General features: G+C 37.3%; 1 protein-coding gene across 1 annotated transcript; it reads left to right on the top strand.

Annotated features, from left to right (window-relative positions):
• The first annotated feature begins 291 nt into the window (after positions 1-291).
• On the top strand, positions 292-603 carry LOC127138109 (uncharacterized). Its single transcript, XM_051064508.1, has one exon. It carries the CDS (start codon positions 292-294, stop codon positions 601-603), a length of 312 nt encoding a protein of 103 aa, XP_050920465.1.
• Positions 604-17872: the final 17269 nt, after the last annotated feature.

Here is a 17872-nt window from a genome sequence, read left to right as displayed (position 1 = left end):
GACATAACCAACTATAAACAAGGTGACTTGTCTATTCAAGAATATTATTCTGGTTTTCTAAATCTCTGGACAGAACACTCCGCTATTATACACGCTAAGGTTCCCACGACCCCCCTCGCGGATGTTCAAGAAGTTTACAACACCAGTGGGCGAGATCAATTTCTCATGAAACTTCGTTCAGAATTTGAGGTTGTCAGAGGTGCTTTGCTAAATAGGAATCCTGTTCCTTCTTTGGGTACTTGTGTTGGTGAACTTCTCAGGGAAGAACAACGTCTGATTACTCAATAAGCTATGTCTCATGATGCTGTCAGTTCCGAACCCGTGGCAATTGCATATGCTGCTCAGAGCAGAGGAAAGGGTCATGATATGCGACAAGTCGAATGTTTTTCTTGCAAACAATTTGGACATATTGCTTGCAGCTGCAGTAAGAAGTTTTGCAACTATTGCAAACAACAGGGTCATATCATCTCTGACTGTCCTACGCGTCCTCCCCGACCAGCACAACGTCCAGCCCAAGCATTCCATGCCACTACCAACTCTACAGTTGGTCCTCTCAGTACTGGTGCATCTAATGGCGGTGTTATACAACCTGAAATGATTTAACAAATGGTACATTCTGCTCTTTCAGCCTTGGGAATTCAGGGTAAGTCTTCTAATGTTTCTCAATCGTGGTTTCTTGATTATGGCGCATCCAATCACATGACGGGCTCCTCTGAATACTTGCACAATTTACATTCTTATAATGGCAATCAGCAAATTCAAACTGCTGATGGTAATAAACTCACTATCACTGATGTTGGTGACATAAACTCTAACTTTCGTGACGTGCTTGTATCACCCGGACTTGCTTCCAACTTATTGTCAGTTGGTCAATTGGTGGATAACAATTATAATGTTAATTTTTCTCGTGTTGGTTGTCTTGTGCAGGAGCAGGTGCCGGGGAAGGTGATTGCGAAGGGGCCTAAAGTGGGAAGATTGTTTCCGCTCCAGTTTAGCTCTAGTCATTTATCTTTTGCTAGTAATAGTGTTTTGAACTCTTATGAGGATTGGCATAGAAAATTGGGCCATCCAAATTCTGTTGTTTTGTCTCATTTATTTAAAACTGGTTTGTTGGGAAATAAACATGTTTGTACTGCTTCTATTTCATGTTCTGTTTGCAAATTGGCTAAAAGTAAAACACTTCCTTTTCCCTCAGGTGCTCTAAATCTTCTACTGAATCTGAGTATCGTGCCATGTCTGCTGAGGGAAAAGGCACGATGAGCACGATGAGCACCTGACGGAAAAGGAAGTGTTTTACTTTTAGCCAATTTGCAAACAGAACATGAAATAGAAGCAGTACAAACATGTTTATTTCCCAATAAACCAGTTTTAAATAAATGAGACAAAACAACAGAATTTGGATGGCCCAATTTTCTATGCCAATCCTCATAAGAGTTCAAAACACTATTACTAGCAAAAGATAAATGACTAGAGCTAAACTCGAGCGGAAACGATCTTCCCACTTTAGGCCCCTTCGCAATCACCTTCCCCGACACCTGCTCCTGCACAAGACAACCAACACGAGAAAAATTAACATTATAATTGTTATCCACCAATTGACCAACTGACAATAAGTTGGAAGCAAGTCCGGGTGATACAAGCACGTCACGAAAGTTAGAGTTTATGTCACCAACATCAGTGATAGTGAGTTTATTACCATCAACAATTTGAATTTGTTGATTGCCATTATAAGAATGTAAATTGTGCAAGTATTCAGAGGAGCCCGTCATGTGATTGGATGCGCCATAATCAAGAAACCACGGTGGAGAAACATTAGAAGACTTACCCTGAATTCCCAAGGTTGAAAGAGCAGAATGTACCATTTGTTGAATCATTTCAGGTTGTATAACACCGCCATTAGATGCATCAGTACTGAGAGGACCAACTGTAGAGTTGGTAGTGGTATGAAATGCTTGGACTGGACGTTGTGCTGGTCGGGGAGGACGCGTAGGACAGTCAGAGATGATATGACCCTGTTGTTTGCAATAGTTGCAAAACTTCTTACTGCAGTTGCAAGCAATATGTCCAAATTGTTTGCAAGAAAAACATTGGACTTGTCGCATATCATGACCCTTTCCTCTGCTCTGAGCAACATATGCAATTGCCATGGGTTCGGAACTGACAGCATCATGAGACATATATCATTGAGTAATCAGACGTTGTTCTTCCCTGAGAAGTTCACCAACACAAGTACCCAAAGAAGGAACAGGATTCCTATTTAGCAAAGCACCTCTGACAACCTCAAATTCTGAACGAAGTTTCATGAGAAATTGATCTCGCCCACTGGTGTTGTAAACTTCTTGAACATCCACGAGGGGGGTCTTGGGAACCTTAGCGTGTATAATAGCGGAGTGTTCTGTTCAGAGATTTAGAAAACCAGAATAGTATTCTTGAATAGACAAGTCACCTTGTTTATAGTTGGCTATGTCTATCTCTAACTGAAACCGTTTTTCCGAATTGTCCTGGTTATAAATGCGCTTCAAATAATTCCACATTTCTTGAGCAGTTGAAAAAGAGCGCAAATTATTGATCACCTGAGGATCAATACTGTTGAGAATCCAAGTGATGATTTGAGCATCTTTAATTTCCCACACATCTAAAGCAGTTTTCTCTGTTGGTGCCTTAGAAACATCATCTAAGTGACTCCATAATCCCTTTCCTTTAACATACATCTTAAACTGAAATTCTCATGCCGAATAATTTTTGCCGATAAAACGGACACAAAAATTATCTCTTTCTTTTTCGGAAGCCATCTAAGTTAGTATGCAACAAGATTCAACCTCACTAATTGATAAATTATTATAATAATAATTCTTATTATAATAATTATTATGATTATAATAATAATCCAGCAACAGTAAACAAACCAAATACTCCACGAACAGTATACTGTCCACAATCCACAAAAAGTGCAACAAGAAAATAACCAAGATAATCCACGAACAGAACAATCCACAATCCACAAACAAAGCAAATGCGATTTTGAAGAAGCGGCAGAATCAAAAGATAATCATGATCAAGAATCTCAAACCAAGAACATCCAAGAACAAAAAAATCAAAATTGCAACCGAAAAAAAAACCAAACACGACCGAGAATCACGATTTGGGAAAAGAATCGCAAAACAAACCGAAGCCCTAACCCTAGAATCACGATGAAATCTCCGCGAAACAAATTTCACGTTGATCGATCAGAGACCAATAAACTATGAACAACAAAACTCGATCAGAATCAGAAAATCACAGGTTTGATCGCGAGGCTGATACCATGTCAGGAAAATAGGTTTGATACCTCTCTCATTATTATTTCTGGTATATATAGAGATTACAGGGTTATACAAGTAATTATACTAATTAATTACATTTAATGAGAACAAATCAATTTCTGATTTGTTTCCCTTATTCTAGGAACAAACCCTATAAATAAACTAATTCCTATTCACACTTATTTGTTTCCCTTATTCTAGGAACAAACCCTTAATCCATGAATAAACTAATTCCTATTCACACCAGAAACGTGATGAGAAACTCAAAACCGAATGAGACTTAGGGCCAGTTTGTTTTAGCTTTAAAAAATGGATTTTTCCTTTGTATTTTTGAAAATGGATTCTACAAAAATCTTTTCCAAAATATTACAAGTTTTTCTAAATTTGTTTTCTATAAATTAAAAGATTGAATTGTTCATTATATAACATAAATATATATTATTGAAGATCAAAATATAGTCAAAATCACAATTTTTTCAAAAAATTGTATCTCAAAAATGATTTTTCTGAAAAGCTATTTGAAATAGCTTCAAAATTAAGTGATTTTTTAAGATTTTGATATCCAAAAAAAGTTTCGATAAAATGATGAAATACCTAAAATAACATTTTAAGAATAACTATTCAAACCAAATTTTCATTTGAAGCTTTTATGAAAAATTTCTTTGTAAAATTTTTTTACACTAAAATATTTAACACTATAAAAATCATTTTTAAAAAAAACCAAAACAAACGGGCCCTAGAAAGTAACACACACGAACAAATCCACCAAACAGAATTCAAACACAAGATCCATTTACTCTTCTTTTGAGTTAGAAGCGAAACATCGAAAGAGGTCCAAGTTAGTCCTCTGATAATGCAAATTAAATGATCAACTTCTCTGTCTCCATCTATGAAATCATACAAAAATGTGCCTAAATACATTATGCAAGTAAAAAAACAATAGATTGATGCAACAACCATAACGCGATCCATTGGATTTTTGTCATCATGGTTTGAATTTGAATGTTGTTTTCTAATTAAATTTATCAGCATAAACAAATAGAAAACACAGAAGAAGATGATGTTCATTCCATCAATTATGCTTCTTTGAAAACAGAAAGATAACAAGTTGATTTCTCCTTTACAAATCCATGTACACCTGTATCAAAATCAGAAGTATTCATAATCTATATTGATTTAACTTTTTCTAAGAAAGAAAATGTTCATTGTTGCATTATGTCAAAATAAGTATGTGTATAGCCTGTGAGCTCAAAAAGTATGTCATTGCTTTGTAATAGTTCAATGATTCATTTTTGGTATTTTATATATGCGTGACTTATGGACCATATTCTGAAACAACGATTTTATTTAATAAGAAAACACAAAGTAAAATAAAATAGAGAAGAGAAGAGAAAAAACAATTTAAAGTGGTTAAAAAATCGGATTCTTGATTCAATTATATATTAGGGAATAATGTATACAATTGAATCTTAACCACATCACTTTCTCCACCTGAATAGGATTACCAAAAATTGATTGAGAAGTCAGAACTAGTATGCTATTTATAAGAAAACTAAATTCTAACTTTCAACTAACATACTAAACAATTGGTCCAACAGGCTGACCCAATTCGACATACTAGCTTAAACAACAAGCTAACATATTCCGACAACATGTTTGAACAGATTTCAACTACAGCATGTACAACTCTTGTCGAATCATGAAACTAACCTTGTCGAAACTAGAGTTCGATCCAAATACCACAAATCTCCATCTTGAAACAAACTCTACAATAACAAGGGAACAAACTAGATTTAATCATGCAGCTTTATCAGCTACATGCAGTGGAAAAAGTTGCTACAAAGCAATAACTTAGTGATCATATCAACAGCATTGTCATCACTCGAAATCTTTAGCATTTTGACTTCTCCACAGTCCATGCTCAATTATCTCTCTGATGAAATGTAGCCTCATATCGATGTGCTTGGTTCACTCATGATAGGTTGAATTCTTTGTCAGGTGTATTGCACTTTGATTATCATATTTAACAATGATAACTCGACCTTGAAGTTTCAATTCCTTAACAAAACCTTCAAGCCACAATATTTCTTTCACAACTTCAGTGAGGGTAATATACTCCACTTCAGTGGTTGATACGGCAACAACCTTCTGAAGTGTTGCTTTACAACTGATTGTTGTGCCAAACATAGTGAGCACATATGCAGAAATAGATTTTCTAGAATCCATACAACCTATATAATCAAAGTCGACAAATTCTTCTATTTCGACTTTGCTATCATCACCAAAAGCTCCACGATAAAGTAGGACTCTGCTTAGAGACCCATTTATGTACCTTAGCATCCATTTTAATGCTTATTAGTGCGTCTTTTCAGGATTGGCCATATACCTGCTTACAAGGTTCACTTCGTACGTTATGTCTGACCTCGTACATACCATATCATACATCAAACAACCTATTATACTGGCACATGGAATGCTATTCATATAGGCTCTTACGACTTCAATACTAAGACTTTGCCGTATTTAGCTTGAACTGAGAATTAATCGGTGTTAGAACATGCTTTGAATTCGACATACTAAACTTGTCGAGAATCTTATTAAAGTATGTCTCTTGAGATAAACATAATCTCGACTACTTTCTATCTCTCTGAATTTCAATCCCAAAAATTCTAGAGGAAACTCCCATATCCTTCATGTTGAACTCTTTATCGAGTTCAACCTTCACTTTCATAGCATCTTCGACATTGTTTCTTGCTATGAGGATGATAGAGAATAACACATGAACTGTTAATTACTGTCACATAAACCGGTAACTATCAAGAATCGACATAGTTCGTTATTTAATAAGTAATAAAAACATATTTAAATCATTCAATAACTTAGTATAATTAGCCATGTACGATTCATTAATAAGTTGTTCCAGATGTCGACAACTCCTCATGGCTTCCTGCTTAAGCAATAACTCCACCCTCCATAACCTACAAAATGCAAAGCTATATGCTTAATGGATATTATATATATTTGAACATACTGATTTTTTGAGAGACAACAAAGTTGATCTGTTCATTATATCTACACACATATTCACAAAAAGTACTGTGTTACCAGAATTTTATCAACTCCTGTCAGAAACTCTACTTGATGTCACTAGGATGACTGTTTTCTCTTTGAGAGCACTCATGACACAATCCTGAAATCCAAATTTGCAAATAAAAATTAAGTAGAATGTAACAACAAAGTGGTTGCTCACTATGGCTAAAACCATCTATATCCTTGTCCACAAACTACTACTTTTTCGCCATGCTTGGTTCCAAAATTGATTTGTCTCAAAGTAGGTTCCATTGATTCATCATCCCAACTGAAATCACCTTCCTCTATTTCAATACATTTACCTGATTTTGAAACATAAATGCTCTTCTTTTGGTAGCCAGTTTTTATCTCATCATCAAGGAGAAAACTGTTTAGCCTATCAAAAGACACTTTCACTTGGATAATAACAGAAACAGCCTCAGGTACCAACCTCACTGGTTCTGCCACACTTCTTAGAGTAGCAAGAACAGTGAAGGTAGTTGCAGCATTTAATGGAGCAGTACTAAAGAGGTTGCATGCTACTAAAACCACTGCACCAATAATTGATGGACAAATATAAAGAATAGATCCTAAAGCCTTTTTGAATAACGCGTTGAATTGAAGTAACTATAGTTTCTGAAACCACAATGAAGTAAAAGGAAGCCTACAAGCCATGAAATCAAATCAAACAAAGGAATAGTATGATCAATCATAAGACCTTCAATGTTGAGAACAGAAAGTAACACACAAACAAATCCACCAGACAGAATTCAAACACAAGATCCATTTACTCTATTTATGATCAACTTCTCCGTCTCGATTTATGAAATCATACAAAAATGTCCCTAAATACATTATGCAAGTCAGAAAACAACAAATTGATGCAGCCACCATAACGCGATCCTTTGGATTGTCGTCATCATGGTTTGAATTTGAATGTTTTCTAATTAAATTTATCAGCATAAACAGATAGAAAACACAGAAGAAGTTGATTTTCATTCCATCAATTATGCTTCTTTGAAAACAGAAAGATAACAAGTTGATTTCTCCTTCACAAATCCATGTACCTGTATCAAAATCAGAAGTATTCATAATCTATATTGATTTAACTTTTCCTAAGAAAGAAAATGTTCATTGTTGCATTATATCAAAATAAGTATGTGTATACCCTGTGAGCTCAAAGAGTATGAGATTGCTCTGTAATAGTTCAATGATTCATTTTTGGTTATTTATATATGCGTGGGACTTATGGACCATGTTGTGAAACGATGTCCAATAAAGCAGAGTATGAACGGTTTTTGATTAAGAAAACACAAAGTATAATAGAATAGAGAAGAAAAGAGAAAGAAAAATTCAAAGTGCTTAAAAAATTGGATTCTTGATTCAATTACAAATTAGAGAATAATGTATACAATTGAATCTCAATCACACCACTTTCTCTACCTGAATAGGATTAGGATTATGAAGTAGTGAGAACTAGTATATTATTTATAAAAAAACTAAACTTTAACTTTTAACTAACATACTAAACAATTGGTCCAACAGACTGACCCAATTCGACATGCTAGCTTAAACAACAAGTTAATATATTTCGACAGCATGCTTGGACAGACTTCAACTTCAGCATGTACAACTCTTGTCGAACCATGAAACTAACCTTGTCGAGACTAGAGTTCGATCCAAATACCACAAATCTTCACCTTGAAACAAACTCTACAACAACAAGGGAGCAAACTAGCTTTCATCATGCAGCTTTATCAACTGCATATAGTGGAAGAACTTACTACAAGGCAATAACTTGGTGATTATATCAACAACATTGTTATCAGTCGAAACCTTTAGCACTTGGAATTTTCTATGCTCGATTATCTCTCTGATAAAATGCAGTCTCACATCTATGTGTTTGGTTCACTCGTGATAGGCTAAATTCTTCGACAAGTGTATTGCACTTTGACTATCACATTTAACAATCATAACTCGATCTTGAAGTTTCATCTCCTTAGCAAAATCTTCAAGTCACAATATTTATTTCGCAACTTTAGTGAGGGCAATATACTCCGCTTAAGTGGTTGATAAGGCAACAACCTTCTGAAGTGTTGATTTACAACTGATTGTTGTGCCAAGCATAGTGAACACATATGCAGAAATAGATTTTATAGAATCCATACAACCTATATAATCAGAGTCGACAAATCCTTTGATTTCGACTTTGCTATCGTTACCAAAGGCTCCGCCATAAATCATCACTCTGTTTAGAGACTCATTTATGTACCTTAACATCCACTTTAATGCTTGTTAGTACGTCTTTTTAGGATTGGCCATATACCTGCTTACAAGGCTCACTCCGTACGGTATGCATGGCCTCGTACATACCATATCATACTTCAAAGAACATACTATACTAGCACATGGAATGTTATTCATATAAGCACTTCCGACTTCAGTATTAAGACTTTGAGTTGTATTTAGCTTGAATTGAGAATTAGTCGGTGTTAGAACATGCTTTGAATTCGACATACCAAACTTGTCGAGAATCTTCTTCAAGTATGTCTCTTGAGATAAGCATAGTCTCGACTACTTTTAATCTCTCTGGATTTCAATCCCAAGAATCCTAGAGGCAACTCCCATATCCTTCATGTCGAACTCTTTATCGAGTTCAACCTTTACTTTCATAACATCTTCGACATTGTTGCTTGCTATGAGGATGTCATCCACATACATCAACAAAATAACAATTGAATTTTTAGGTCGAAATCTAAAGTAAACACAGTGGTCGAACTGGCTCCTAGTGAAACCTATGTGTGCCATGAACTTGTCGAATCTCCTATTCCATTATCGAGGAGATTGTTTCAATCCATATAAAGATCTATTCAACTTGCGCACATAGTATTCCTTTCCCTTTTTCTCATACCCTTCAGGTTTCCTGATCAAGATTATTTCATCTAGATCACCAAATAGGAAGTCTGTCTTCACTTCCATCTGTTCAAGTTCTAGGCCGAACTTTGTCATCATGACAAGCAATATTTGAATGGATCTATGTTTTAAAACAGGTGAGAACACATCATTAAAGTCGACACCTTATTTCTGAGTGAATCCCCTAGCAACCAACCTTTCCTTAAATCGCTTCGACATCACTCTTTCGATTTCTTCCTTAACCTTGAAAGTTCACTTACAGTTGACTAACTTGGCCCCCACAGGTTTCTCGATCAGCTCCCAAGTCTTATTATCATGAAGTGATTTCATATCATCATCCATAGCTTTGATTCAACCTTGTTTCGACTCCTTATAACTTCCTTGTAATCTCCAAGTTCTTCATCAAGGACCTCACTTGCAGAGATTAAGGCGAATGTTATGAGATATGCATAACCAAGTCTTTGAGGTGGCTTGATGACTCTTCTTGACCTGTCTCTTGCCAGTAGGTAGTCATTTTCAATCTCCTCGTCTTCATTAGAAACTTGTGCATCTTCTTCGACTTCATATGGGTTATGTAATTTAGCATCATTATGCTCCATCTCAACATGAATCTCTTCATGTTCTATCTCTTCTCCAGAGATCTTGGTACTTCAACCAACGTCATCAGTTTTTTTGAAAACCATCTTAGCTTCATTGAAAACTACATCTTAACTTGTGATACACCTCTTGTGACCTGACTATAGGCATCACAACCTATAAGCTTTGACTCATTCAGGGTATCCAAGAAACATACATCACAAAGCTCTAGGTTCGACCTTGTCTTGCCTAATGTGAGCATAAGCTAAACAGCCAAATACTCTAAGTCTGTCGAGATTAGGTGGATATTTTGACCAAACTTCTTCAGGTGTTTTCATCCCCGGGCCAGTCGATGGGCGCCTATTTATCAGGTATTCTCCAGTCACAACAACTTCTTCCTAAAACGCCTTCTTTAATCCCGCACTAACCAACAAGTAACTCACTCTTTCTAGAATGGTTCGATTAAACCTTTCAGCCAAACTATTTTATTGGGGAGTACATACAGTAGATTTGTGCCTTTAAATACCATATGAAATGAAATAGCTGTCGAAATCCTCATTGCAAAATTAAAGACCATTTTCAGTCCTTAACCTCTTGACATTCTTGCCAGTTTGGTTTTCAACCAGAGTCTTCCAAATTTTGAAATTTTCAAAAGTTGCATCCTTTTCTTTCTAAATGAATATCTATAACTTTCTAGAATAATCATCAGGTATGGATATGAAATACTTTGCACCTGAGTGTGAAGGATTCCTTGCAGGCCCCCAAAGATAAACATGAATGTAATCAAGGGATCCATGTGTTCTTTGTTTGCCTTTGCTAAACTCCACCCTACAGGATTTACCAAATACACAAGGTTCATAAAACTCCATTTTTTCTACCTTGTCACCACATATCAGATTTTGTTTTGGAAATTTGATCATGCCTCTTTCACTGACATGGCTAAGTCTCTTGTGCCATAACTCAGCCTTCGACATAGGTTTTATGGAAATGTCACATCTGCTGAACCACTTACAACCTCAACCTCAATGGTATACAAGCCTTGTTTCTTCATGCCTCTCAAGACTTCATATGACCCCTTCATTACCCTTAGGATACTTTTCTCTTCTTTGAAAACATATCCATTCTTGTCGGTTCACCAAGAGAAATTAAATTTCTCTTAAGTTCAGGCACATACCTGGCATTAGTCAATACCCTTATTGACTTATCATGGAGCTTGAATCTCACATATCCAATACCTGTAATTTTTCAAGCTTTGTTGTTTCCTAGAAGTATTGATCCACCATCCTGATCACATAATTCCTCAAACACATCTTTGTTTGGAGTCATGCTTCAAGTACAACCTGAATCCATAATCCAATCCTTGCTAGAGTCGCTGCTTGGAACCACTAGGACATCAGATGATTCATAACCATCTTGCATAATGGTTGCATTACCATTATCACTTCCACCATGATTATTCAATCGATCAGGGTGTAACACCCCGATAAAATATGATAATTATTTAAATTAAGTTAATAGTATATTTATTAATTTAATTAAATAATTGGATTATTATTGGAATATTATTTGGAAATATTATTATTGGAATTATTATCATTGGGTTATTATTTTATTGGAATAAAAGTTGGAATTTAGAAAAGGTCCCCTTCAGTAAAAAGGTTTATTTTTCACGTGAAAAGGAAAAAGGGGCAGAAAAGTGGAAAAAGGGCAAAAGAGAACCAGAGAACAAGGGTTGGAGAGAGGAAGAGCTTGAAGCTGCAGGATTTGCCGGATTAACTCAGGTAAGGGGGGTTTATCATCGATTAATGGGTATTATGGGATAACATGTAATGGGTAGTGATAGACTATTGATTTGTCCCTGATTAGAATGATGCATGATGAAGATTGTGAAATATTGGATGAACGAAAAATGGGTTTTATTGGAGAAATTCGTAGGAATTAGATGTAATAATGTTAGCCTTTGTGGAATCGAATAGGGTATGATTCGTGTTAGGTGATATGAATGATTATTGTGTAAAATTGGACTGTGGAAGGTGGAATTGGTAGATCTCGTAGCAGAGAAGACCATAGCAGATCTGGAAATCTGGTTTCTGGTCATACGCGTATGGCACTAGGCAATACGCGTATGAGATGGTCTGGTACGCGTATGGTGTAACACCCTTCTAAAATACCCCAAATATTTAATTAAAAATAATAAACATATAACAATCAGAGTAATTATGCCCTTCAAGGGTGTCACACACAATATTCCACAATATTCAACAATATGACGGTCATGCTCTTTTATTTATTCAAAACATAAACATTTGCATAAAACGCAGCGGATAGAGATCTCCTCAATCATGTAAAACATGTAACATTCACATGTAAATTATTCAACAACATAAAACATCCCATCCCGATGTTACATCTATCAGAGCACGACCCACTAAGGAGACTACACTAGACTCCAAGCATTCGCTTCTACTCAACTCATTTCTCGTTACCTGAAAAATAGTTGTAAGGGTGAGTTCCTCAATCAATATAATAAGCATTATAAAATATCATGCAATGTTAAGTAATTTAACACATTAATCACCCTAATCACAACATACAATCAGTAACAGCACATCAGCTCACATCATACTCAACATTCCATAACACACAAGTATAACCTCAAATCATACTCTACAACAACACAAACACACGTATAATATTGGAATACATCCATTCATATTATACGCCATACATACATTATGCAATGAGACTCCACACATGCGGTACCGACTATTCTTGAACATATAGTTCAAGCTCACCGATCCCTCCAGATACGGCTACTAAGCTCACTAGTCCCACTCATTTGAGACCTAGTGACTCACTCACTAATTCCTCACCATGGGAATTAGCTACAGCCCTGAAGGCTAGACTATGCACACTAATCATCTAGCATGCAAACATCAACAACAATTCCACAATGATTCACTCACTAATTCCTCACCATGGGAATTAGCTACAGCCCCAAAGGCTATGCTATGCACGCTAATCATCTAGCAATGCAGCATCAACAACAATTCACAACGGACATATGCTCACACTCTAAGCCATACAACAGTCCATTCACACATACATGCATAATACATACATTCACGTCATTATGCATACCATCATACATCATCAACACATGTATCAACACATCATTATCATGTAAATCAATTAAACACAGTATTAGCACACTCTACTAATACCTATACTGCTCAAAACAGCGGGAATAATCCCTATTACATCATACGCCAACATAGGCCAACTCTCAATTAGGTACACAACATTAAAAAGCCAATTTTTCCACTCTGTAACAGTGTTAACCGGTTAACGCCCTGGGTTAACGGTTAACGCAGGCAAAAACACATTTTCTGGCAAAACGCAACAGTGTTAACCGGTTAACGCCCTGGGTTAACCGGTTAACGCAGGCAAAACAGCACCTTTTCACAATTCAAAACAGTGTTAACCGGTTAACACCCTGGGTTAACCGGTTAACGCAGACAAAACAGCAGTTCCTGCGCTAACACAAGGCAGAATGCAGAATTCTCCGCATTTTCCGCCGTTGGAGGGCTTCCGGACCTCCGATTCCGATTCCGTAAAAAGCTATACGTTCGGAATTTCACAACTAACCCAAACACAGAATCAATTACAGTCTAAATACAATTTATCCAACATAATTCTTCAACATCAACAATCCCAATTAGGGTCAAATTAACGGCTTATCACTATCCATCACATATTATCCCATAATACCCATTAATCGACGATAAACCCCCCTTACCTGATTAATCCGGCAAATCTTTGAGCTCCAAGCTTTTCTCTCTTCAACCTTCAGCCCTTGCTCTGTCTCTTTGCCCTTTCCTCCTTCACGATCGTTTCTCTGCTTTTTCACGTAAAACTCTTTACCAACAATGAAAACCCTTTTTCTTATTCCAACTTATATATTTTCCAAATAATAATAATAATCCAATAATAATAATAATAAAATTTCCAATTATTTAATTAAATTAATAAATAAATTATTAACTCAATTTAAATAATTATTTTATTATTATCGGGGTGTTACAACTCTCCCCCACTAGAAGAGTTTTCGTCCTCGAAAACATACCTCAAGCGAACAACTCTGGGTAAGACTCCTTCATCTTACTCTCCAGTTCCCAAGTCACATTGCCACCTGCTGGTCCTCCCCAAGCTACCTTCACCAAGGCAATCTCTTTACCCTGCAACTGCTTCAACTCTCGATCCTCGATCCTCATAGGTGATGTTTCAACAGTCAGGTTATCTCTCACATGTACATCATCTACTTGGACTACATGCGACGGATCATGAATGTACCTCCTCAACTGAGACACATGAAAAACCTCATGCAAATTCGCAAGCGACGGCGGTAAAGCGACACGATAGGCTACCTCCCCTATCCTCTCCAAAATCTGATAAGGACCAATAAATCGAGGTGTCAACTTCTTCGACTTCAAAGCTCGACCAACACCAGTTATCGGAGTAACACGAAGAAACACATGATCTCCCTCTTGGAACTCAAGTGACTTCCTCCTCTTATCATGATAACTCTTCTGACGACTCTGAGCAATTCTCATCTTCTCCTGAATCATCTTAATCTTGTCTGTAGTCAGTTGAACAATCTCCGGTCCAACCACAACACTCTCACCGGACTCTTACCAACATAAAGGCGTCCGACATCTCCTACCATACAAAGCTTCAAACGGTGCCATACCAATGCTCGAATGAAAACTATTGTTGTAGGTAAACTCAATCAAAGGCAAATAACAATCCCAAGCGCCTCCCTTTTCCAAAACACAAGCTCTCAAAAGATCCTCTAATGACTGAATGGTCCTCTCAGTCTGACCATCAGTCTGCGGATGATATGCAGAACTCAATCTCAGCTTAGTTCCCAAAGCTCTCTGCAAACCTTCCCAGAACTTCGATGTAAATCTAGGATCTCTGTCCGAAACAATACTAGACGGAATACCATGCAAACTTACAATCTTCTCAATATACAACTCAGCTAATCTCTCTAACGGATAATCCATTCTGATCGGAATGAAATGAGCCGATTTTGTCAATCTATCAACAATCACCCAAATAGCTTCAAAATTCTTACTTGTCCTCGGCAACCCAGAAACAAAATCCATACTGATACTATCCCACTTCCACTCTGGAATAGCCAATGGTTGCATTAGCCCAGACGGCTTCTGATGCTCAATCTTTGACTTCTGACAAGTCAAATAGGAATAAACAAAACTCGCAATTTCTTTCTTCATTCCCGGCCACCAAAATAACTTCTTCAAATCATGATACATCTTCGTAGCTCCAGGATGAATACTCAAACCACTACGATGTCCTTCTTCAAGAATACTCTTCTTAAGTTTGGTAACATCCGGAATACACACCCGATTACCAAATTTCAAAACACCATTCTCATCAACTCTGAATTCACCACCTTGACCTTGATTCACTAAAGTCAACTTATCAACCAAAAGCATATCGGATTTCTGACCCTCTCTGATCTCATCCAGAATACCACTCGTTAACTTCAACATTCCCAATTTAACACTATTGTGAGTACTCTCACACACTAAACTCAAATCTCTAAACTGCTCAATTAAATCCAATTCCCTAACCATTAACATAGACATATGTAATGATTTCCGACTCAATGCATCAGCCACTACGTTTGCTTTACCCGGATGGTAATTCAAACCAAAGTCATAATCCTTCAGAAATTCTAACCATCTCCTCTGTCTCATATTCAGCTCTTTCTGATCAAACAAATACTTTAAACTTTTATGGTCACTGAAAACCTCAAATCTTGATCCATACAAGTAATGCCTCAATAACTTTAGAACAAATACCACAGCTGCCAACTCTAAATCGTGCGTCGGATAGTTCCTCTCATGAACTCTCAGTTGTCTCGAAGCATAAGCTATAACCTGCTTATTCTGCATCAACACACCACCCAAACCCAACAATGAAGCATCACAGTAAACCTCAAATGATTCCGACGAACTCGGTAATATCAGAATAGGAGCAGTAGTCAACCTCCTCTTTAACTCTTGGAAACCTTCTTCACATTTTGAGTCCCAAACAAACGCTTGCCCCTTTCTAGTCAACATCGTCAACGGTAACGCCAACTTGGAAAATCCCTCAATGAATTTCCTATAGTAACCAGCCAATCCAAGGAAACTTCGAATCTCAGCAACAGACTTCGGAGCTTCCCACTTAGACACCGCTTCTATCTTAGAAGGATCAACAGCAACACCGCCTCTTGAAATCACATGACCAAGAAAACTAACCTCCTCTAACCAAAATTCACACTTGGACAATTTAGCAAATAACTTCTTTTCTCGTAGAACTTCTAAAACCACTCTCAAATGCTCAGCATGCTCTTCTTCAGATTTCGAATACACTAAAATGTCATCAATAAACACCACAACAAACTTATCTAGGTACGGATGGAAAATCCTATTCATATACTCCATAAATACTCCAGGCGCATTAGTCACACCAAAAGGCATTACAGAATACTCATAATGTCCACACCTTGTTCTGAAAGCAGTCTTCTGAATATCCTCAGTTTTCACACGTATCTGATGATACCCAGATCTCAAATCTATCTTACTGAACACACTCGCACCAACCAACTGATCCATCAAATCATCAATCCTCGGCAAAGGATACTGATTCTTGATCGTCACTTTATTCAGTTGCCTGTAGTCCACACACAACCTCATAGTACCTTCCTTCTTCTTAACCAATAACACTGGTGCACCCCACGGTGACACACTCGGACGAATAAATTTCTTATCCAACAGATCTTCCAGCTGACTCTTCAATTCAGCTAACTCAACAGCAGACATACGATACGGAGCCATCGATATCGGTCTAGTACCAGGTACCAAATCAATCGAAAACTCAACTTCACGCTCTGGCGGCAATTCATTCACTTCTTCAGGAAACACATCAGGAAAATCACACACCACGGCTAGATCGCCAATTACCAGTTTATCTTTAGCCTCCAGAGTCGCTAACAGCATAAACAACTCCGCCCCATCTGCTACTTCCTCATTCACCTGCTTGGCTGATAGAAACAAACTCTTTCCTTCTTCAATCTCAGGAAATATCACAGTCTTATCAAAACAGTTGATAGAAACTCGGTTAAACACCAACCAGTTCATTCCCAAGATAACATCAATCTGCACTAACGGAAGACACACAAGGTCTATCCCAAAGTCTCTACCAAAAATACTCAAAGGACAATTCAAACAAACTGAAGTAGTAGTCACTGAACCCTTTGCAGGAGTATCAATCACCATACTACCATGCATCTCAGATATCTCTAACTTAAGTTTCACAGCACAGTCCAAAGATATAAAGGAATGAGTAGCACCGGTGTCAATAATAGCTACAAGAGAAAAGCCATTAATATAACACGTACCTCGGATCAAACGATCATCTGCAGAAGTCTCAGAACCTGATAAAGCAAAGACCTTGCCTCCTGACTGATTCTCTTTCTTCGGCTTAAGACACTGTGGACTGATATGACCCAACTCTCCACAGTTGAAACAAGTTACAGTCTTCAACCGACACTCTGCAGCCAAATGACCACCTTTACCACACTTGAAACACTTCATCTTAGCACTGGTACACTCATGGACACGATGTCCAGCCCGACCACATCTATAACACTTAACAGGAGCACTAGAGTCTCCCCCACTAGGCCTCTTCATCCCACCCTGCTTCTGAAAACCTTTGCCAGTTGCATACGGTTTTCCACGATCATTCTGATTCTTGCCTTTCCTATCAACCCTCTGCTGATAGCTCTCTGCTCTGGCCTTGGAATCCTGTTCAAAAATCCTGCAACAGTCAACCAAGTCAGAAAACACTCTGATCCGCTGATATCCAATAGCCTGTTTGATCTCGGGATGCAACCCGTTCTCAAACTTCACACATTTCGAAAATTCTCCAGCAGCTTCATT

This window comes from Lathyrus oleraceus, chromosome 4, assembly GCF_024323335.1.
Source record: "Lathyrus oleraceus cultivar Zhongwan6 chromosome 4, CAAS_Psat_ZW6_1.0, whole genome shotgun sequence".
Lineage (NCBI taxonomy): Eukaryota > Viridiplantae > Streptophyta > Magnoliopsida > Fabales > Fabaceae > Lathyrus > Lathyrus oleraceus.
This window is presented reverse-complemented; position numbering and strand designations above follow the sequence as displayed.